Source organism: Cervus elaphus, chromosome 22 (assembly GCF_910594005.1).
Source record: "Cervus elaphus chromosome 22, mCerEla1.1, whole genome shotgun sequence".
In the NCBI taxonomy this organism is placed as follows: domain Eukaryota; kingdom Metazoa; phylum Chordata; class Mammalia; order Artiodactyla; family Cervidae; genus Cervus; species Cervus elaphus.
The window spans coordinates 6,364,270-6,387,703 of NC_057836.1; the positions used below are offsets into that span (position 1 = coordinate 6,364,270).

Sequence of the window (23,434 nt, forward strand, 5' to 3'; positions counted from 1 at the left end):
CAGATAGAAAAACTGGATGACCCAAATCATGGTGGTGTTTTTTTGTGTTTGTCAGCATGCTGTTCATTCTTCTCTCTTTCTCTCTTTTTTTTTTTTTTTAAGCTTTTTGGCCACGCTGTGTGGTATGCGGAATCTTAGTTCCCCAACCAGGGATCAATCAAACCTGCGCCCCTTGCAGTGAAAGTGCAGAGTCTTAACTGCTGGACCACCAGGAAAGTCAGCAGTGAAGGTTATTGCAAATGACCTTACTCTTAGGATGACTTGGCTTGAGTCCACTCAAATTCTCTTATCATCTATTGCCAGTAGGAGGCTCTTCTAAAACAATTTAAACTCAAAGAAATCTAACAGTTTGCTTCATCTCGCACTCTTTAGTTGAAGGTAGTGGAATGTTTAGAGAAGGCAATGGCAACCCACTCCAGTACTCTCACCTGGAAAATCCCATGGACAGAGGAGCCTGGTAGGCTGTAGTCCATGGTGTCGCTAAGAGTCAGACATGACTGAGCGACTTCACTTTCACTTTTCACTTTCATGCACTGGAGAAGGAAATGGCAACCCACTCCAGTGTTCTTGCCTGGAGAATCCCAGGGACAGAGGAGCCTGGTGGGCTGCCATCTATGGGGTTGCACAGAGTTGGACACGACTGAAGCGACTTAGCAGCAGCAGCAGCAGTGGAATGTTGAGAAAATGCCCAAGGTTCCACAGCTGTTTGTGTGGCAAATTTGGAGGGAGTCTTCCAAATTTTGGCTGTGAGAGCCCTTCATAAGAGTGAAAAATGACTTCTGAATCATCAAAAATTAAATGCGATCAGTGTAGCTTTATTGGGTTTGTTTATTTGAGGTATATAAATATCTATGTGTATTTTTATTTAAAAATTGGCATTCCCGGCAATGTATACCCAGAGATACCCTAAACCAGACAGATGAACCACGCCCATTGCTACCTGTTAGGGGGAATTAATTGTGTGCAGGCATTGACAACCTCCCTCTAGGTGAAAGGACATCAGCCCACCAGGATATCCAGTTGTGGATAGCTGTGTCTGGGAAAGGTTGAATGGAGTGAGTCCTGAACGTTTTGAAAATGTGTACATCAAAGGAATTTCAAATGTAAAGCTTCACAAATTTAAAAAGATCGTTTGTTTGGCTGTGCCAGGTCTTAGTTGTGTTGCACGGCATCTTTGATCTTCCCTGTGGCTTGTGGGATCTTTAGCTGGGGTGTGTGGAATCTAGTTCACTGATCAGGAATTGAACCTGGGCCCCCGGCATTGGGAGCTTGGAGTCTCAGCCACTGAACCACCAGGGAAGTCCCCCTCATAAATGTTTACTAGAAGCTTTTAAAATCAAACAAAAGACCCCAGGATGTCTGATATCTGTATTTACTAAATGAGAAATTAGAAGCTGTGATGAGGCTCCTTTGTCCCCCCCTACAGCTGAAGTATCCTTTTTACAGGCACTTATTCTTTTCTTTTCTTTTTCTATTTGTTTCTTATTCATGTGTAATATTGTCAGTGCTATTTCATCTTCTAAAATGTCCTCAGATTCATCGTGTGAAACAAGGAAGCCCCCAAAGGCCACGGTGTGTTTTGGAGTCATTTTTTCTCCTGTGCCTCTCAGGGTATCTTTTTTGAGTGTGTAGTCTCCCCTGTACATGTAGATTGAGGATGTTGGATCAAACTCTTGATTTTTAAACTACATTTGAGAGGTTCACCAAATATCGTTAGAATGTGTGAGCCCAGAGCCCCTGGTGAAGTAACAGGACAGAGTGGGGAGCTGTGTGTACTGTGACCTTCCCCCAGTCTTGGCGCTGACTGGGAAAGACCCAGGTCCCCAAGGCTACTGACTGTGGGGGCTGGGCGCGATGTGGGCCAAGACGTGACGTCATGTAGCTGTTAGGAGCGATGGGAAGACAGCACAGACAACAGGGGAAATGCTCATTATGCAACTGAAAAAAGCCAACCGCAGGATGGCTTGTTTGCTGTGATTGCAGCAAAGACAGACTGTAGATGACAGAGGAAAGGGTTGAGTAATGAGAATGCAGCTGGCGGAACTGAGCCCCACTGAGAGGAGCCCTTGTTGGTTTTGACAGCCCTGCGGTAGCCGAAGGAATAGACATTTGGACGTGAAAGTGTCACAGGTTCAGCAGTATAAGGTGAGTCAAATGAGCAAAGCTCTGGGAGCCAGGCCGTCACAGCTGGGCGGGAATGCGCCTCCTTTGGAACTGATGCCGCGCTGCGCAAGAGCAGTGCCACGTCTGACAGTGGGAATAGCGTCCCTGTTTAGAAAAATGTGTTTGTCTCTCACCTAACCCAACATGATTGTTTTCTGTCAGAGAAAGAGGCCCTGTAGTATTGACTAGACAAAATGAGATGCTCCCAAGTTTCAGGAGGTGGTTTTCAGGGCAACAGCAAGCTCTGTCTGTGAGAGAGGCTGGTGCTGCTGCTGCTAAGTCGCTTCAGTCGTGTCCGACTCTGTGCGACCCCGTAGATGGCAGCCCACCAGGCTCCCCCGTCCCTGGGATTCTCCAGACAAGAACACTGGAGTGGGTTGCCATTTCCTATGAGAGAGGCTGACAGCCTTGTTAATCTCTGGAAGTACTTTTGAGTGTGTCTGGCCCACTCTGCACACCGCCCCCGCCCCTGGTACGTGCTTCTGGAGGACCCTACCCACCCAATCCGGGCATGGGACTTGCCGAGCCGTGGCCTCATCGTGTCTCCCTCAGAGGGAGTGGTTTCCCATGGTTGAGGTACGCGCACTACACAACGTTCCAGAGATATAAGTCACTTTATTTGCTGATCTCTATCTCTTCCTTTGAGGAATGTTTAGTTTTCCAGATGAAATCATTGGAAACAAAATAGGCTGTGCTGCACATTTGAGCCATTAAAAAAAAGCAAGTGTTCCCTCTTTGTCTGTTGTGTAAAGCAGTGTATTACCTCAGGTCTTACTCTCTGAGCAGCCCCCATGTGGGAGGTGGCTTGAGGGCTAAAGAAAAGCAGGCAACCCCATCCTTTCTTAGGAGGAACTGACTGGACATACAGACAGAGCCTGAACTGAGGCTGGAGGCAGAGGGTTCCTAGCAGCTTGTGGGCCCTGCTGGTGGTCGGCCCCGGGGCTGAGCGGGAGAAGGGCTTCCTGTGTGGCTGGTGGTAGACAACCCCGCCCTGAGCCACACAGCCCCCACTGTGGTTGCTAAACCAGTTGCAGTTTAGTTTAACGTGTGCAGTAGTGTTTATAAAGAATTCTAACCACTGAAGCCAAAACATCTTCACATAAATGCCCCAGTTATTTCCCATCTGTGGATCTTCAGTCTGTATGAATCAAAATTGCCCAGACTTTTCACTTCAACTTTTCTCATCCTGAATGCATCCAGCAAGTTTTTATTGAGTGACTGCTCTGTGGTCTGACTTGAGTTTTGAAAGGGTCACTGTGTTGAGAATAAACTGAAAGGCAGGGGAAGCCAGGACACCATGGGGAGATGACTGCGATTGTGCAGTGGAGAGGTGCTTCTAGCGGGCAGAGCTGTTGGGGCTTCAAGGGGGGCTGGTCGGTCCTCTTTTGGAGCTGTGGTGCAGAGGGCCACTCCTTCATTCCTGCACAGGCCACTGACAAAACAAAGTGAGGTATTTTCATTAACGGGTTTTTGTATCCTAAAAATATTATGTGGTGATAGTCAAAATTTTCAAGTAGTTTAGAAGGTTTACAAGGTAAACTATGGAAGTTTGCTCCCCACTGCCACAAGTTTGAGACCCACTGGGACTTTCTGCACATTGACATACTTTGGTGGGTACCTGATTATGTGGGGCGGGGGGGGGGTTTGGCTGCGCTGGGTCTTAGCTCTGGTATATGGGATCTAGTTCCCTTACCAAGGATCGAACCTGGGCCCCCTGCATTGGGAGTGTGGAGTCTTAACCTCTGGACCACCAGGGAAGTTCCCCGATTGTGTTTTAATACCAGTGGGATCAGACTGTATCTATGGTGTTACACTTCATCCCACTTGATATGCAGGAGCACTGTTGCACCCTTCATCCGCGGCTGTACACACAGTCCGCTGCCCCTTCTCCTCTGGCTGCCTGTGTTCCGCTCCAGAGCTGTATCAGCACTTTAGATTCTTGATGCACAGTGAGATGGTTTTTGGTATCTTATTCTTCCTGCTATTAAAATCAGTACCACTGTGAATACCTACCTTTGACCTTTGGGTGAGTTTATCTGTAGGAAAAGTTTTAGAAGAACTAGTTGGATCAAGGCTATGAGGTAGCGCAGGTTAGGACAGGTATGGAAGACCATGCGCATGCGTGCTTGATTTTCAGTAGTGCGTCTCACAGCTACTTGAGGCTTGAATTGTTGTCTGTTAGCAGACAGAAGATCCTGGTTGCCCTGCAGCTCCATCCCCGCTGGAGTCCTCAGTGCCGCCTCAGGCAGGTCTGTGGGCTCCTCCCCTGTTGCGGCTGCTGCTGGCACCTTTGTTCCCAGGGGCCGCCCTCTGCTGCAAAGACCCCTCCCCTGTCCTTTACACACCCACTTGCTCTCCACCTTGGGTCCTCAGAGAGGCATGACCATTCTGCCTCCACAAGAGCTTTCCTCCACTCTCATATAGCACCTCATTTATCTCTGCTCTAGCCCTGTTCACACTCGCCGCTGTTTTCACTTTCCTGTGCGTCAATCTGCCCTACTCAGATACCAGGCCCTGGGCCTGCAGGGGCTGTGTCAGTCCTGTGCGTTGCCCCATCCATGGGGCTTAGAGTGGCTGGCACGTAGTAAGTTCTCAAACACCGGTTTGTAGAATGAATGGGAAATCCACTCCTTACTGAAGGAATGATTCTCTCCTCACTCTGGGCCAGATAGTGGCTTAGAAGAAATTGTAGTCACTTCATTAATCAATGAAGAATCTCCCACCCTGGATAAGGAGGGAGGAACAAACCCTAGACCCAGCATGTGCTCACGGCCAGGCCTGCAGGGTAGCACAGGCCAGGCTAGTGTTGTGTGTGGGCAACAGCGAGGATGCCTCCCTTCTTCTCTGCCTTCTGAAGTCACAGAGGATCAGAGATGGCTTCTCCAAGGCCGACTTTGAGGGTAGATGAGGCGCTAATGGTAAAGAACCTGCCTGCCAATGTGGGAGACATGAGTCATGGGTTCGATCTCTGCATCAGGAAGATCCCCTAGAGGAGGGCATGGCAACCCACTCTAATATTCTTGCCTGGAGAATCCCATGGATAGAGGAGCCTGGCGGGTTATAGCCCATGGGGTCGCAAAGAGTCAGGCACGACTGAGTGATTTAGCATGCACGCGCAAGCTACATGCGCCTTTTCTCTGAATGTTCTTGCTTTATAGTAATAGCCTTTTGACCTAATGACTTGTTCTGTTTTTATTTCTTGGAACAAATTAAGGGCATTAAGGGGGAGCTGAATGTACTTATGTAATGTGTACCATTGCTTACCTGATATCTTTAATCAGGCCCAGATGGGAGGAGAGAAGTTATGCCAGCTCTCAGGTTGGACCAAGGGCACCCTTGGCAGCCTCCATTAATCTTTGAGATTCTGCCCACCGTTTTAGGAATGGCTCTGACTAGGGGCTTCCCAGGTGGCACTAGTGGTAAAGAACCCATTTGCTAAGAGACTTAGGAGATGCAGATTCAATCCCTGGGTTGGGAAGACCCTGGAGGTGGGCATGGCACCCACTCCAGTACCCTTGCCTGGAGAGTCTCATGGACAGAGGAGCCTGGCGAGCTATGGCCCATAGGGTTGCAAAGAGTCAGACATGACTAAAGCAGCTTGGTACATACTGACTCACAGTGTTTACATCCATCAGCAGCTGAAGTCACTAGAACCCAGAGATCTGGGAGCTGTTTCCCCCACCTCAGTCATGTCTGGATTCCTGAAGAAAGTCTCTTAGAATGTATTCAGCAGTCATCTTCTGAGGGCCTGCTATGTACCCAGGTTACACATGGGGGACCACGGATGTGTTTTTCAGCAGTGGGAGGAGAAGGGCTGATGATTTGTACACTTAGGATTTTCTTGTTCTCAAGTCTCAATTTGTTTTTTCTATACTTTTGATGGGAAGATAAGGTCCCAGGTCAGGTCAGCTCAGTTCAGTCACTCAGTCATGTCCAACTCTTTGTGACCCCATGGATTGCAGCACATCAGGTTTCCCTGTCTTATCACCAATTCCTGGAGCTTGCTCAAACTCTTGTCCATCAAGTTGGTGATGCCATCCAACCATCTCATCCTCTGTCGCCCCCTTCTCCTCCTACCTTCAATCTTTCCCAGCATCAGGGTCTTTTCCACTGAGTCAGCTCTTTGCATCAGGTGGCCAAAGTATTGGAGCTCCAGCATCAGTCCTTCCAATGAATATTTAGGGTTGATTTCCTTTAGGATGGACTGGTTTGATCTCCTTGCAGTCCAAGGGATTCTCAAGGGTCTTCTCCAGCACCACAATTCGAACATATCACTTCTTTGGCACTCAGTCTTCTTTATGGTCCAAGTCTCACATCCATACATTACTACTGGAAAAGTCATAACTTTTATTATATGAGCCATTGTCAGCGAAGTGATGTCTCTGCTTTTTAATATGCTGGCACTTCACAGGCTCTTAATCAATCTTGTGCAGAACTGATCTTCTGTTAGTGTCTAAGCCAGGACTGAACCCAGGCAAAAAATGAATTCCTGAAAATGAACTTTTCCAGGTGTCAAGTTGCTTCTCTGCCCAGAGCAGGCACCCGCTCTCCTCTGCACCTGCTCCCTGCAGCTGCTCCCCGGGGCTGGCCAGGCAGCTTAGCCAGTGGCTAGATTTGGCCACTTTGAGACTCGCCTGAGCCAGAGCTCAGATATTCCCTGAGAAGCTTGAAACAGAGACCAGCTGCTCTGGTTAGAAAACTCTCTGCTGCTGCAGTTGTGGGCTGGGGTGCTTCTAGGAGAGCCCTGGCTCAGAGCATGGGATCCCACCAGAAAGGAATACTGTGAGATGCAGCACTGGGGCCCTGGCCTGCGAAGCCTGCCAGCCATTGCGATATCCAGGGTCAAGAGGACACGCTGCCTCTGTGACTGTGGAGCAGAGGTCCTGCCAGTGTCCTGCCAGGCAGAGTATGTGTGGCACTCAGGCCGCTTTGTCTGGTTATGGAGTGCAGGCGTGTGGGGTGCTTGACCACAAGCCACCATAACTTGCTCTCTAAGTGTATTGAGAACAGGGGGCTGTGTTCAAGTTTGGAAGCTGGAAATCCATCAGATGAAACCTTTTAATCCAGTTAGATCTTAGGTTATAAGACACCTGGTTTATTTAAACTTGAGATTGTTTCTAGAAAACCTCTTAGTATGATAGAAAACAGTACCTTCATAAGCAGGCACAGTTGGTGTCCTGCTTGGGTGACCATGGACCAGTTACCTAGCCTCCCTTAACCTCGGTTTTATCAGCTGTAAAGTATAGATGAAAGTGATTATACCTACTATCTAATAATAATTACAGTGTGACTTAGTATGTGTCACTTACTCAGGAGCATGCAGTGTTCCCCCCGTATGTCCAGCCGTGTTGGACCCTCACAGTAATTCTGTGATACGGGTTACATTATTGTCTCTTGTTTACAAGATAAGGCCATTGAGGCACAGAGAGGTTAGGTACCCTGCCCACTGTTGCCTGGCTAGTGAGTAGCACGTCTGGGATTAGAGCCCAGGCAGCTCGTGCTCCTTCCTGTGCTTCTAGACTGTCTCACAGGGAGTCACAGGATTAAGTGTGATAGCATGAGAAGGTGCCTAGAATAGAGTCTGGCACCTGTGAGTGTAACAGTGTAGATCACTCTGCCTTCTCCCTCCCACGGCTCAGCGGTCTCCTGACTGTGGTAAGAGCGTTTCAGATCTCTGGCTGTGAGATCTGAATGCAGGGTGCTGTGAAGGAGGCTGGAGTCTCGCTCTGTCACTAAGAAGTCAGGGAATCTCATGGGGCTGTGGATGGGTCATTCCATCAGTGTGATTTGTGCTTGTGAATGTAGCAGGAGTCCTTCGACTTCTTCCTCCTAGCAGGGGAAATAATCACCCTGTTGTCCTCACTTGGATTTAGATCATTGAATCATTGCTCAGAGACAATCACTTTAGCTTGTTTGTCTTCAGTCTTTCTAGCTGACCCTCACACGGACCGTGTCAGAATAAACCAGTCTGAATCCAGGGCCTCAGTGGCTGAGATGAGCCAGTCATGGGAAGAGGGAAACTGTGCCCAAGACAAGCAAAGCCCAGTGGGAACTGGCGAGTGGAGTCAGGCGTCAAAGGTGGATTATTTCCACTCACATTTTGCCCCAGGTCCTTGTCCTATGGGATGAGTAGGACAGGCTGAAACAGGGCGAGCCCAGAGATGCAGCGACTCTGCTTTTGCCTGTCATCCCCACAGGGTCTCTGCCTCTTTCTCCAAGGGATGAGGCATTAAGGCTATCAGCCTGTAGATTTAAGTATGCAGATTGTTCTTCAGAAAGCTCTTCGAAGTCTTCAGTAAGATGTTGCAAAGGTTTACTTGTTGATGTGAAATGCACACCACACATGTAACACGCACACATATGTCAGTGCTGAGTTTGGAGTGTGTTGGCTTTCTCCCACCTGAAGGAGGCACTGCAGATGGTGCTGCCCTGAAGGCGGTCACGGAAATCGGAGTTGTGAAATGGAGACAGCTTGCTTCCTTATAGTGGGGATTTAAAACCTGCAATGTTGTGTTTTTTCTTTTATAGGTGTGTCCACAGATTTTGAGCATCTGAAGCGGACCTCTAACTTAAGCACTCCCTGCTGCTCCCTCACCCTTTGGAAAGATGTCTGTCACTTACGATGATTCCGTTGGAGTCGAAGTGTCCAGCGACAGCTTCTGGGAGGTAATGCCCATGGTTTCTTCCAGATGAATGCAGAGACCAAGCCAGTGGTGCCTAACACCCCCTCTTTATTGACTGGGGCTGGGGTGACGAGATGAACATACACCAGAACCAGCCAGGCCTCCGATCTAAGTGGCAGCGAGTATGGCCTAGCTCTCTGTGAGGATGGTAAGCTTATCTTGCTAGAAAAGTTTGATAACAGAAGAGGTTAGAGGTGTTCATTAAGGTCTTATCAGGTTGTCCATCCTCATCGCTTCCTTTCCATGCTAACCCTGCTGTGACTTGAAATTACATACACTAATTACCAGGCTTGGTCTCAGAAGTGGTATTACTCTTGAGTTTTGTAGAAAAATGGATGGTTGTGATGTGACGTCATGTTGGGCAATGCAGACAAGTGGCCAGGAGGCTGAACAAACTGCCCTTGAACTTCTTGGAGCATCTTCTTGTCTGTGCCTGCAACAAATTCCTTTCCTAATCAGATTATGTTGTGGCTTGGGTTTTTTGTTTGTTTTTTAATGGAGGTCCTTCTTCCTGAGCCCCACTTATTTCTTTGTGTTGTTTAGTTGCTCAGTCATGTCTGACTCTTTGCAACCCCATGGCTCACCAGGCTCCTGTATCCCTGGGATTTCCCAGGCAACAGTATTGGAGTGAGTTGCCATTTCCTTCTCCAGGGGATCTTCCTGACCCAGGGATCTTCCCCACATCTGCTGCATTGGCAGGCAGATTCTTTACCGCTGAGCCACTGGGCACTTGTTACCTGCTGGATAAAACGGAGTCCATGAAATCTTGTTTATGTGGCTACTTGGGCTTCCCAGGTAGCTCAGTGGTAAAGAATCCACCTTCCAATGCAGGAGATGTGGGGAAGATCCCCCAGAAAAGGAAATGGCCACTTACTCCAGTATTCTTGCCTGGGAAATTCCATGGAGAGAGGAGCCTGGGCGGGTTACAGTCCACGGGGTCACAAAAGAGTTGGACACGACTTCGCAACTAAACACATGTCAAAACCCCTGGAACCATCCCAGCAGCTGTGGGCTTAGTGGAAAGAGCACTGGCTTTATAATTGGAAAGCTCCGGGTTCTGATCCCAGCTGTGCCATTACTAGCCATCTGTGTGACCTTGGGCAAGTTGCTTGACTGATCTGAGCTTCAGGGTTTTCAACTCTAAGAGGGATGATGGTACTGGTCTTCAACGGAGGCTGCCACCAGGAAACAAGAATGGCAACATCGGAGCCCTGCGGTGCTTTCCTGAGACAAAAGGCCCAAGTGTTGCAGAGCCCCATGGTGGAGCCTGCGGTCTGCTGGAGACAAGCACAGAGAAGTTCTGGGAGCTTAGATTAATTAGGTGTGTGACTAATTAGGTGTGCGATTGTGTCTAACATCAAACACTATCAATATTACAGTCTAACACAGACAAGTGATCACAGGAGCCCAGCTCAAACTTCTGTCAACACTTTTCTTCTCTGTGTACTGGGGGAAAGGTCATCATTGCCTTTTAGCTGACTACATCATTTTATTAGAAGTCAGTGTTTATTGAGCACCTACTGTGTGCTGGGCCCCGTGAGTTCACGTGAAAAGTGTGACCGACCACCTGAGTCCCTGTTCCTTGGTAGCCTTCCTGGTGGGGATCCGGGCTGGAGCTCAGTCTCGGTAGCCAGAGTGGCACGTGTGATCTGGGAAACACCTCAGCAAAGGCAGCCACAGAGTTGTGGGCACATCCCAGTCGCTCAGCAGCAGCAGGCCCTTGGCGTGGTCAGGTGCACTCTTACGGCATGCAGGAGGGTTGGTAGTGAAGCTGGATCAGAACAGGGAGTCCTGAGATGCAGGTGGAGGTGCCTCGGGGACATGATTGGGATTCAGGACCTGCATGGCCCATAGGCAGGTCTGGGTTCACAGACAGTTGGGGCCCCGCTTGCTGGGCCCTGGAGCCCGTGGCCTCGCCAGCATCGTGGAAGCCCTCGGGGACCTGGCGCTGACTGCAGAGCCTCCCTGTGAGCTCCTGTGAAGCTGGCCTTTAGAAATGCAGGTCCTCACCCATCTCAACACTGATTTGAAACTATCGGCAGAATCCTTTACAGTCATGGGGAAACCTCCTGTTTGGTAACTGTGGTGACAGTGCCACTGGCCTCAGCGCCTGCCTGAAGTACAGGAGGCTAGCACACACAGAAGGCCTTGTGAGGGATGGGCCTGCAGAGGCCAGGGACAGGTTCAGACACAGGCTTGGGAACCAAGTGGCCTGGGTGTGACTCCCTGCCTTGTCACTTACTCTGTGTGTGTGTGTGTGTGTGTGTAGCTTTAGGCAAGTTACTACTTCTTCTTATCCTCAAATTTCCTAGTCTGTAAAATGGGGATAATAACAGTAGCCACATCCTATCATTGTGAGAGTTAGGGAATGAAAGTAAAAGTGAAAGTCACTCAGTCGTGTCCAACTGTTTGTGACCCCATGGACTATACAGTCCATGGAATTCTCCAGACCAGAATACTGAAGTGGGTAGCTGTTCCCTTCTCCAGCGGATCTTCCCAACCCCAGGATCGAACCTTGGTCTCCTGCATTGCAGGCGGATTCTTTACCACCTGAGCCACCAGGGAAGCCCAAGTTAGGGAATGAATACATGTAAAGTGGTGTCAGGCATCAAGACAGGTGCCGGCTGGGAGCTCTGTCCCTCTGATGCGAGGGGTGGGGGTCATCACACACACACATACACAATGTACAGTCTGTTCCTGTGGGGTGTGTTGGTCAGCACTGTCTTAATTACCCAGTTGATGTCAGAAACTCCTGTGGAAAAATTAAGTAGCTAAATATAGTTCTATTGCAGAAGTCTTCAGGTGCTTGTTAAAAAAATAAAATGTAGGTGAAAGTTGCAGTGTGTATTGTCAGCATATATTAAGTCAAGTGGTTTGAACAAGCCCTGTCACTGATGTAAACCCCTAGGCTCCCTGTTAAATTCTTAACTGCAATGTCAGTAGACAAGAACATTTCTCATCCGAAGGATACAAAGGCAAATGGGTTTATTTTCTAGACAGGCTCTGCTCATCTGGTGGCGCTGTCCCTGACGTTGCTCTTCAGCTCGTACAGATCAGCAGTGCCTCTCCCCGCCGCCCACTTGACGGTCGTGCCCTGAGTGGAGGTGTGATTGCTCAGCCGAGCCAGCTCTGAGTGACCCGAGTGCACGCTACCAGCTGCATGTCTCCAGGCTGCCGGCAAGGTCCCTCTTTCCCGTGGAAGGCCACTTCTCATGGGTGTGACTCCACAGGGCTGTTGAAGGAAAGCATTGAAGTCTCGAGGTGGAAAGTCTTTTGTGCCTGATTTTACCCGTTTCCACCACAAGGTGCTGACTGAGTAACCCAGCGCGTAACTGGATCATGCTGGCTTCTTCTGCATGCTGGCTGCACGCCTGCACAGGAGAGACGTGGCCCTGCCCTGCAGGAGCCTGTGGCTGTGACATGCGGAAGTAAGCTCCCTGAGGCAGGAGACACAGGCATCATTGTGGGAGGCACTATAGAATTTGCTGGGGCACACAGGGGGCGTGGGGGGGGGGCAGTGAGGCTCCCCCTGGAGGAGGGAGCAGGAAAGGTGGCATGGAAGATGGGCAGGGTTGGTGCTGACTAAGCACTCAGATGTTCGCCAGATGGATGAATGAACAAGCGGTGCTCTTGGGAGGAGGAGAGATTACTCGCAGGGACATATCAGCCAGAAGTAGTGGGTATTTGGAGGGGACGCTTTCTGTATCCCCAACACTGCAACATGGTAGGAAACCATTCAGAAGAGAGGAGGGTGGGGAGCTGATCCCCACAGTGGAGGAGCTGGAGGAGAAAGGACGGTGGCCTCCACGGAGAATGAGGGCAGTGAGGCCAAGCCACAGCTTTGCCCTCGGTGTCATGGCGCTCAGAGAGAGCCCTGCTGCTGGCCTCACCTGAGAAGGTGTGTGGGGTGGGTGGGGCAGGGGCCGGGGGAGGGACAGCATTCTAGGCTGGAGCAGCGTCTGCAAATTGCAGTAAGCATGGTCCTGCAGAGGCTGAGGGTCTTGACCTCTTTGGGGTCAAGGGCCTGTTTGGGGCAGAGCAGTCATGTGGGCGTAGATAGGTTGAGGCCGAGTGGAGGTGGTTCCCCAAGAGGGTGACTCCTTTAGCCGCCAACTGGCTGAAGTTTGAGCCTGGACATCCTGCCCACAGGCTTCCCAGCGAGGGAAGCTTCTGGCAAGTCCTCTAGCTCATTCTCACTCGGGGAGCCTGCAGGCGCACCCCCACATCTCCACTTCCAGGCCCTGCCTCTGGGTCTCCTCTCTGGCTCTGGAGGCTGGGGCACAGAGAGAGCCGAGGCTTCAGGCCACGGTGCTCTCCCAGTGCCACCAGGGAAGCCTGGCCGCCCTCTGCCCTGGCAGGTGGGTTTGGGGCTGCCGCCTCAGTCTCTGAGGGCTCCTGGGGGCCGGGCTGGGAGGGCAGCCTGCTGACGTCCGGGTCCGGCCCCGCCTCCAGCTCACATCCCTGAGGAGGAGCCCTGTTCAGCTGTCAGCGGTGCTGCCGTTAGAGCTCAGGCCTCCCTGGATGACACCAGGTTGGGGCTGGCTGTGAGCACTCTCCATGGGCACAGGGGGCCTCGGAGGAGAGTATTTTAGAGATGAGGACATAAATGTCTTGCTGTAGAACGTTAGCCCCGAACAGTTGGCACGTGACTAGTATTTGCCGTCTGCTTCAGAGAAGTTTCTCTCTGCAGTTCCTCTCAGACTTGAGCACTGTGGATGTGGCACAGCACGTGAGAACATCTCCTCGGGCATCAGGGTTTTGTCTGGAAAGCCGTCCGTGTGGCATGGGATGCCTTGTTCCCACCCTTCAAGACCAGTTTTGTAGGTAACATTTAGAAGATGCTGCTGCCCTAGGTTCATGGATTCCATAAAGCCTGATTTGGCATCTACCACAAGCCAGGCCCTGTGCTGAGTCCTGGGGTCCCAAAATGAGTGCAGAGTCTTGGGACCCCAGAGCCATCATTCATGGCGGGCAGTCCTGGGCAGCAGTGCGGGTGCTGTGAATGGAAGCAGGAGGGGGTGAAAGCGACCGTCTCCTTGCCTCTGGGCAGCAGTGGTCCTTCCAAGTGTCCTCTGCCTGCCCCCCGCCCACACACACAGATCTGGGGGGCCCGCCCTGCACAGCAACCGTGCTGTAGGTGTGTCGGCCTGCTCCTCACCCCACAGTGCTCGGACAGAGCTCCCAGCAGGCTGGTGGCTTGCCTTTATTTCACCACAGTTTCCAAACAGATCCATCGATTCATTCTTACAAGCAAGCCCTGGTGTCTGTTGAGCCATGACCAAGGCTTAGGGTACCAGCCTCCCTGTACCACCAGGTGCTCCACCTGTTGTCCTCCCTGCAGCCAGGGCAGCCCATCAGAAAAGCAACCTTGCGTGATTCCTGCCCTGCACGGGAAGCTTCACTTTTCTGCATCGCTTTCAAAGTGAAACTGTGACTTTTGTGTAGCTAGGACTTGATCATGTGCTGGGAGCTGCTGGACGCCAGGAGCTCTGGCCCGGGCTCCAGCCACGCTGAGCAGTGATTTTTGCCACGCCCTGTACCCCACACCTGGGTGTGTGCACGCTGCTAAGTCATCGAGCCCGTGTGCACGTAAGCTGTGTGCTTCTGGCCCGTGTACTGTCTGTGAGTTCTGACCCAGGATGAGTTTAGAAATGAAACTCAGTGATGGGGCTGGCACTTGCTGCACACTTGCTGTGTGCCAGGGCCCTGCTCTGCTTTCCACGGGTGCTCTCAGCCCTCACCGATCGTGAGCTCCACTTTACAGGTGGGGAAACTGAGGCCCGGGTGGGGACTGTGCCAGCTGGGGGCTCAAGCCCCTGCTCTCTAGAATGCTCTCCTGCCTTTGCTTATGGCTTCCTGGGAGCGAGAAGAGACATGTTCGTTTGCAGAGATGCCACATACTCAAATGCCTCTGCTTCGATGTGAAGTCGCCCCCTGTCTGGGAACATTCATTGTTGTGTAACCCTGAGGGCTCAGAGGAGAGAGATGACCTGCTCAGAGTCCTGGGAGGAACACAGCATTGCTAATCCCTGCTTCCCAGGGAGGGTGTGAGGACTAGAGATAGCGTCTGCGGGGCCAGGGGCCAGATGACTCCCGAGACCGACTGGTATCTCCTCTTCACGCGTGAACGTCACACTTGTGGAGACAGGTGAAGGCAGACAAATCAGGTGGTCTTTCTTCTGCTCACTGCAGGCTTGTACCTCCCCTGTCTAAACACCATTGTTGTAAACGCCTGGTAAAGAATCACTCCGTGTTTTCCTGGAAAGAATTGAACAGTAAGGATTTTTTTGCATCAAGCTTATCCTCTGAAGATTAATTTTTATTTTCTCACTTGATTTCAGTGATGGCAAAAGTAATTTGTGTAAGCCCTGTGGGAGAAAACATTTTCTGTTTCTACTCAGTAACAAACAGAAATGCATGCTTTTAGAACTGGACAAGTCCTGAGAGCTCAAGCAGCCCGTGGTGGCTTAGCCCCCTTGAGACGTCTGTATACACGTGTGCAGTGAGGGTGCAGTGAGCTTAGTGCTGAGGGACCCAGGCACAGAGGCGGGGTGAAGGAGCTGTGTCTTGTGGGGCAGGGTGTTTGGTTTTTTTTAAACGGGAGTCATGAAAGGTGGGCCGGGGCGGGGTGGGATACTGTGGAAGCAGCAAGTGGAGGAGGGGGTGAGCATGGAAGGGGGTGCTCCCTGCAGAAAGTGCTGTTTGTTCTCACTTTTCCAATCTGACACTTTCTGCGCTAGATCACTTGGCTTTTTACCCTGGGGGTTCCTTTCACTGCTGGAGTTTCTGCCAGAAGCGGCTTGGTCTTCAGCGAGCCCTTACTTACAGAGCTGGAACCGATCTCACTGTCTGGGTTGGCAGCAACTCTCACAGCACCTGCTGGAGTGTGAGGGGGAATGTAAGAGGGCAGTGAGCTGTCACCAGGCAGCCAAGTGCTCCTGCCGCTTCCCAGGCGCTCGGCTGAAGGACTGTGTACACGCACATGTGTGCTGGGGAGACAGCGCTCCGTGCAGGGTCTTCAGGGCGATGGCTCACAAGTGCGGCATGTTCTGTGCTCAGGCAAGTCCCCAGGTATCACTGGGCCTTTATCCTGACATCTGAGCAATGTTTCCTGGAGGCGCAGAGTGCAGTGAGCCTGGCCAGCCAGTCTTGAGGAGGTCGGGTCTGAAACAAACTTTTTTAAAACACATCCTTCCTCTCTATGTTATTTTGTTCTGCCTTTGAGTTATGTCTGAAAATTGGAATCTCTCAGTTTCCCCTTCGTCCATTTGTCAGTTTGTCATTTTGAGCATTTAGATTAAAGGATGATGATGCAGTCATCTTTAACGGGGTTTGTGCTATAACATGCTCAAAACAGCAAAAGGTGCCTTGCAGGGTAATGAGCCTCATCTTCTTCACCCTCCTACTTGAGTACAAATTCCAGGAACAGGAGGTGAGTCTGGGAAATGTTGGGGGTGAGAACTGAAAACCAGGAGTTGGGCCAGAGTGAGGCCCAAGGCAGAGGCAGGACCAGCGTGGGTCAGAGCTGAGCCGGAGCACACAGATTGGGCTCGAGGAGGCTGGGAACGGAGGCTGTTAAATGAACAGCAGCAGTGGCAGGCCGGCAAGGAGCCTCCACGTCTGACCCTCTCAGGGCCCTGCCAGGAGAACTGCGTTAGTATCCTGTTTTGAGAATAGGGAGCCTGGTCAGGTTTAGGGTAGCACTGAGGTGAGGAGCTCCAAGACCTTCTTTTCCAGGGCAGGGTGAGTTGGGAGCCCAGATGGGGGGGGTGAGCTGGAGGGCAGGTTGGAGAACTGGGGGTGGGCTCCTGTAGAAACGAGGGCACCCATAGACAGTTTGAGAGCAAGGCACAGAGTTCACAGTTCTCCAAGCATACCCCTCACTCTTTGGTGTTTTCAAGCACATGTCCCAGATCTTACAGCCTTAAGATCAGATGTGACCTCCTGTTAGGAAAGGGAGGTTCAGACTAGAGATTGGGGTGGACTGAAGAAGGGTGCCTGAGAAAGAGGCCCTGCTGGTGTGAACGGATGTGGCGTCTACTGAGGACTCCGCAAGTGTCAGCAGCAAGCGGGCACAGCAGGGCCGCTCCCAGACCCCTCTCAGCTGCCTGGACACCAGGGACTTAGACACTGACCTGGACCTGAATTTGACTGAAAGCCAGGTGAGTGCTGTGAAAGAACTGCAAGGCTCTTCTGCTGGTCTGTGCTTGGCAGAATTAGTTGTTCATTTGTCATCTGTGGAGTGTGTATCTGATGACGTGTTCTGAGAGCTGATTTTTAGCTTTCGTGGGGAGAACTCAAGGACTCATTGGATTGAGAAAAATGAATAAAGGAGCACGACTTACTTCATTGCCTGTGCCTCTCACTGAGCGCTCAGCAACTTCCCAGTCCCCTCATGTCTACACAGAACGGAATCTCCGCTCCCAGCACCATTCGGGCACTGAGAACATGTTAGAAGGTGCTTTCTGTGTGCCTGGCACGGTGGAGGGAGGAGAATAAAGGCACAGTCCCTGCCTGCAAACCCTCCATGTTGCCACATTCTGCATGTGACAGCAGACACCGCTGCAAGAGTAACAGAGAGGGGACCTTCCCAGCGGGGGTGGCATGGCGTGGAGCTCAAGCTCTGTGGGCCTCAACCTCAAGTCTTCAAAAAGGAGCCTTGCCCCGGAGGTCCCTTCTGCTCTTACCTCAGACTTCCCCCTCCTCCAGGTAGCCCTGACCACCTGGAGTGTTCCTTCCAGAAGTCGTCACCATCTGTAATTGTTACTTGACCACAAGTCCCACAAAAGCAGAGACCATGACAGTTTGTTCACCACTGCATCCCTGGTCCCTGGCATAGTCGTTGGCACACAGTAGGTGTTCACCCCATGTTTGTGAGTGGCAAGAGGATATTGCCAGACCCTCAATCATTGAGTCATGAGTGCTCCAAGAGGTAGCCAGCCAGCTGGCGGCATTGACAGACTGTTGAATTAGAAATCCTGGAATTGTGACAGTCCCTCAGAGATCCTCTGATCCTGTCTCCTCTCTTCCTGTTGTGTCTGAATGGACAACTTGAAGAAATGGCCAGGATTTATTGTGTGATGGCTACCCCAGTCTAAAAGCACGGGTACAGCTGAAGGGACAGAAATGCAGGCAGAAAGACCCAGTCTTTTCTGTTAGGGCAGGGCCAGTTCTTTTTGGCTCCCCTCATGAGAGGAGGTAGAGGGAAGGTGGCCTCATCAGAGAGGGCCAGGGGCTGATGGATTCAAACAACACAGCCAAGGCCCACTCAGCCCATGTCTGCAGGCCTGTAATTAAGGAATTCCTGAAGGCTTGTCTTTCAAGGTGGTTGAGAAAACCCTGGAGCCTTAGGCATCCTGGAGCAGCTTTGGGTGAAGCATTTGTCGCTGACTCTGTGCTCTTGCCTGGAGGGCCACCATCAGCAGCTTTTCTTTCTTGTCCAGTCAGCTTGGCACAGCTGGCTCACTCTTGGACTTGCCTCTCCAGGGTGTAGAGAGAGCAGTTGTGTTGGGCCACAGGGTCACAGGTTAAAGGCCATGAGCATTCTGAGGGTAAAACCAAGGTCATCTGTGGCCTTTCCTGGAACCTGCAGGGCTGGTTGGAAGCAGACACATCACCTGAGATTGACCCGGTAAGCCTGGGCTCTGCACCCTCTCTCGCCTCAGCCTGAGGAAGATTCTGGAAGGTGGGATCTGCCTCCTTTCGGTCACATGACTATGAGTGACTTTGCTTCTTCAAACCTGTTTCCTTTTCTGTAAAATCTCACTGCCTGGGACCGTCACAGGATTACATGAGGTGACATGTGGAGCTGCGAGCATGCTGCCTAGCAGAGTATAGGTGTGCTCTATTATGATGCCGCCGCTGATGGAAAACCTCTGTGTGCGGGGCCCGTTATCATGGGGCTTGCAGTCCAGCTGGCCAGGGAGCTCAACATGCACCACTGTGACCTGTGTGGAGCAGGCTGCAACTGCAGAGCATGGGGACAGTGTTTGGAAGGGCCCTCGTGGCCCCCAAGTGGACCCGCCAGCAGGACCCTGTGGTGGGGAATTGGTGTCGCCTGTCTGCAGGTGCAGGCGGTCCTGTCCCTGGGATTTTCCAGGCAAGAATAACTGGAATGGGTTGCTGTTTCCTTCTGCAGTGTATGCTTAGTGACTTAATTACTGCCTGGCTGTCCCAAGCTTGCCCCAGGCTGTTTTTCCACCAGTGTGTTCAGAAGGGGTCCTGTGTGCCCAGCTCGCCCCACACTGGGCATTTCCCGCTCTATTGGTGTACCTGTCTGTTGAGGTAAAGAACTGTCTTGCTGCTCTCATGGGCATTCCTCCAAGTCCCACGAGCATGAGCATCTCACTCAGGCCATTAGTCCTGCGGACTTTTACGTCTCTCTGAAGTTACCACTTCACACCTTTGCCCATCTCCCCCAGGGACCTCTCTTTCATGTTGATATTAATATATAGGGTTTCCTGGGATATTCCAGATTTTAGTCCCTTGTCAACACTGCCTACTTGCCAAACGAGCAGTCAGCATTTGAATCTGTTAACTTCGCCCGTGCTGTTGGTTTCAGAACAGAAATCCTTAGTTTGTGTGTGTGTGTGTACACTCATGGCTTTTACTTCTGAAAGTTTGCTTAAGGGATCCTCCGCTGCCCTAAGTCACAAGGGTGTTTGTCTCCGTTTTCTTTTAGTCTGTCTCTGATTTAACATTTCACATTTTTATTGAGTGCCCGCTGAGACCCAGTGAGTGGAAGGCAGTCAGGAAAGAATGGTCGATGAGGAAGACAAAGGTCCATGCTGTTAGGGCACAGTCAGAAGGTGTGTGAGGTTGTGTGCTGTAGGCTCTGGTCTGCACACGGGCAGAGGGGCCAGCTAGGGGAGCGCAGGGTGGTCCAGGGCCCGGGCCTAGGAGCCCCTCTGTGTTGTGCATCAAGTCAACAGTGAGACAGCCAAAAGCTCCCTTGGGCTCCTGGGGACACCCAGACTCCACCGGGATTCTTTGTGATATTGAGCCTCGGGTGTGAAGGTTCACGCCTCAGGGCCGAGGCAGCATGGGGTGGGAGAGCATGAGCTTTGGGGTATTCTGCCCTGTTCTCTTCTCACTCAGGCCACTGGATTCACCCTGGAGCTTTGGTTGTAATCAGGTAATTTGTCTGGGAAATGGGCTTGATGGTCACCAACCAAAGAGAAGGGTAAAAGGAGCAAAGTGGAAGATGTCTGTGACGTGACCGTCTAGGTTCCCTGACCTGTTGGCCCACAGTTCCCACGGGAGATGGTAACTGAGCCGGCACTGGGGGTGGACGGGTGGCAGGAGCTGTGCACCCGTGTTCATGTTCCCGCACATCCACTTGGGGTCCTGGGGGGTCCCACTGACCTGCTTCCAAATTCTCCAGCCTTCCTGTTGCCTTTGGCCACCATGTTCCACAGAAAGGAGTTGGCCAAGGTAAACAGGCTGTGAAGTCAGAGAAGCAAACCTTCTCCAGTGTCCTTGTGAGAGGCAGCTCCAGACTGTTTACACCCAGAGTATGCATGAGGAACTGGAGCAACCTGTTTGAACCACCCTTCCCAGCACCCCTGTAATTACAAGCCCGCTGGATTTCAGGCAGAGTCCACCGTCTCTGCTCTGATCCCCTATTATGCAGATATTTCTGCCAACTCCAGCCTCAGACTCCGTTTAGCTGACCCAAACAAACCAAGGCTCATCTGATGCTGGGTTCTCAGGCCTGGGGGCAGAGGAGAGCCAAACACACAGGCAGCCCAGACCCAGTGGGGGCCTGTGGGTAGGAAGGGTAGAGCAGCCGAGATGAGCTTAGTGCAGTAGGACAGCGGGCTGGTCAGGTTTCCGGGGAGCCCCAGGCAGGACCAGGCGGTTGGGTGGAGGGAGGTGGGAAAGTGGTTTCTGGGGAGCTCTGGGAAGGATGGGTTCTGCTCCTTCTGCATGATGAGTCCAGCCTGCAGGAACCACCACTCGCGGTGCCCGGGAGCTGAGTCTTGCTGCCTCTGTCCACCCCCACCTGCCACCTGGAGGACAGCATGCTTCCTTTCTCCTGCTTTCCTGCTCCCATCCCCACTGTTGTACCCCGGAGTCAGCAGGTTACTCAGACCTACCCTCCAGGGCTTCCCCCTCCTACACCCCACCATTCCCTGAGTACAGCACCCCTCAGGATGATGGCCCGACCCTCAAGATTTTTCACTGTCTGACTGACCCCACCTCCCACGCCACCCACTGCACCCAGCCCCACCAAGTCTCTAGTCATCCCCCAGCGTTCTGTGTGCATGTTCAGGTTCTGATGGACTTCTCAGGGCCAGGTCTCCATGCTGTCAGACTATCTTCATTATGTCAACACCCTGCTCTCTTCTTTGTGGTCTGTGGAGGTGGAGATGGATTGATACCTGATGAATGTCCCTGTGTGTGGACTGAAGTGATGGCCTGTCTCCAGCCCACATGCAGCCTTTGCCCTGAGCAGAGAGCAGCAGGCAGATGTTGCAGGGGTGTCTGGGCGCCTGTTGTCATGAACACTCCCCTGTCCCCTTGGCCCCAGCAGTGCCAGCATTTAAACCTATATGCTTTCAGAAACATCCTTTGCATTCCTTGCTGCTTTTCAGATTTCTAGAGTTGTCATTTAAAGATGAACGGTATTTATGTACGATCTATGCCAATGCAAAGGGCTGTAACCTGTGTGTACCTTGTTAAGAAATATCTTTTCCTTTTCCCTAAAGCTTTTCACAAGAGTTTTGAAAAGCAAAGAGGTAGACAGGTTTCTGGGGAGCCAACATATTTTAATACTGATTGCCAATTTGAATATTTTTGGTAACAGTGGGATGAAAACCAGGTCTGCATCATGATTTCATGTCGGCTGTCAAGCCTGTGTCGAGCTGCCACTGTCTTAGCTCTTTTTGCCACCAGTTCAGCAATACCAAGTTTGTGTTTTGTTGATTATGTTTTTCTTCCTGCTGTAAATTTCAAAATGACAGCAAGGCCCTATTTTAAGGGAAGTGAACATGTGAAGTCACTTCTGACTGGTTGTGAAATGCTTGCTTTCTCCTTCCTAAAAAGGGGCCGCTAAAGGATGGAGTTGGAAGCTCAGGTTCAGCTTCTGTGTCTTGGTGAGCTGCTGTTCCCCAGGATTCTGGTTCCCATTGCGAATGGGGCCATCTCAGCCTGTCCAGAGTTCTGGCCTCAAGGACAGCTTTTCCTGAAGGGACCACAGTCCCCTGCTCTACCGATGCCCATCTCCATGTGTTCTGTCTCTTTGCAAGATTTTCCTGCTGCTCCACTATAGCCTCTTCACCTGGCTAACTCAGCACGAGATGGAGGAACTCAGGTCATTTGAACTGTTCATCAGTCAGAGGTACAGGGCAGAGAGAGGACTGTACCCTTTTCGGTAGAAGTGTGTACTAGTCTTCCATGTTCTCTAGGAACGTCCAGATCGACCCTAAACAGAGATGAAATACGAGAGTGCTCAGCCAGGCAGAGACCTTTATTTTTTTTATTTTTTTTTACAATTTGAATCTTTTTTTTTTTTTTTTAATTAGTTGGAGGCTAATTACTTCACAACATTTCAGTGGGTTTTGTCATACATTGACATGAATCAGCCATGGATTTACATGTATTCCCCATCCCGATCCCCCCTCCCACCTCCCTCTCCACCTGATTCCTCTGGGTCTTCCCAGTGCACCAGGCCCGAGCACTTGTCTCACGCATCCCACCTGGGCTGGTGATCTGTTTCACTATAGATAATATACGTGCTGTTCTTTCGAAACATCCCACCCTCGCCTTCTCCCACAGAGTTCAAAAGTCTGTTCTGTACTTCTGTGTCTCTTTTTCTGTTTTGCATATAGGGTTATCATTGCCATCTTTCTAAATTCCATATATATGTGTTAGTATGCTATAATGTTCTTTATCTTTCTGGCTTACTTCACTCTGTATAATGGGCTCCAGTTTCATCCATCTCATTAGAACTGATTCAAATGAATTCTTTTTAACAGCTGAGTAATATTCCATGGTGTATATGTACCACAGCTTCCTTATCCATTCATCTGCTGATGGGCATCTAGGTTGCTTCCATGTCCTGGCTATTATAAACAGTGCTGCAATGAACATTGGGGTGCACATGTCTCTTTCAGATCTGGTTTCCTCAGTGTGTATGCCCAGAAGTGGTATTGCTGGGTCATATGGGTTCTATTTCCAGTTTTTTAAGAAATCTCCACACTGTTTTCCATAGTGGCTGTACTAGTTTGCATTCCCACCAACAGTGTAAGAGGGTTCCCTTTTCTCCACACCCTCTCCAGCATTTATTGCTTGTAGACTTTTGGATAGCAGCCATCCTGACTGGCGTGTAATGGTACCTCATTGTGGTTTTGATTTGCATTTCTCTGATAATGAGTGATGTGGAGCATCTTTTCATGTGTTTGTTAGCCATCTGTATGTCTTCTTTGGAGAAATGTCTGTTTAGTTCTTTGGCCCATTTTTTGATTGGGTCATTTATTTTTCTGGAATTGAGCTGCAGGAGTTGCTTGTATATTTTTGAGATTAATCCTTTGTCTGTTTCTTCATTTGCTATTATTTTCTCCCAATCTGAGGGCTGTCTTTTCACC

General features: G+C 50.9%; 1 protein-coding gene across 4 annotated transcripts in view; it reads left to right on the plus strand.

The window, feature by feature from the left end:
* The window catches only part of PACSIN2 (protein kinase C and casein kinase substrate in neurons 2), a 110,348-nt gene that overhangs the window by 66,398 nt on the left and 20,516 nt on the right, over positions 1-23,434 (plus strand). For 3 of the 4 annotated variants that reach the window (XM_043880834.1, XM_043880837.1, XM_043880836.1), the window contains exon 2: positions 8,692-8,829. In XM_043880834.1, coding sequence (XP_043736769.1) covers positions 8,770-8,829 — 60 coding nt within the window. In that variant the 5' untranslated portion in view covers positions 8,692-8,769. Of the gene's footprint in view, positions 1-2,008; positions 2,146-8,691; positions 8,830-23,434 lie in introns of those variants that run through there. The other variant, XM_043880835.1, reaches the window with a different exon arrangement.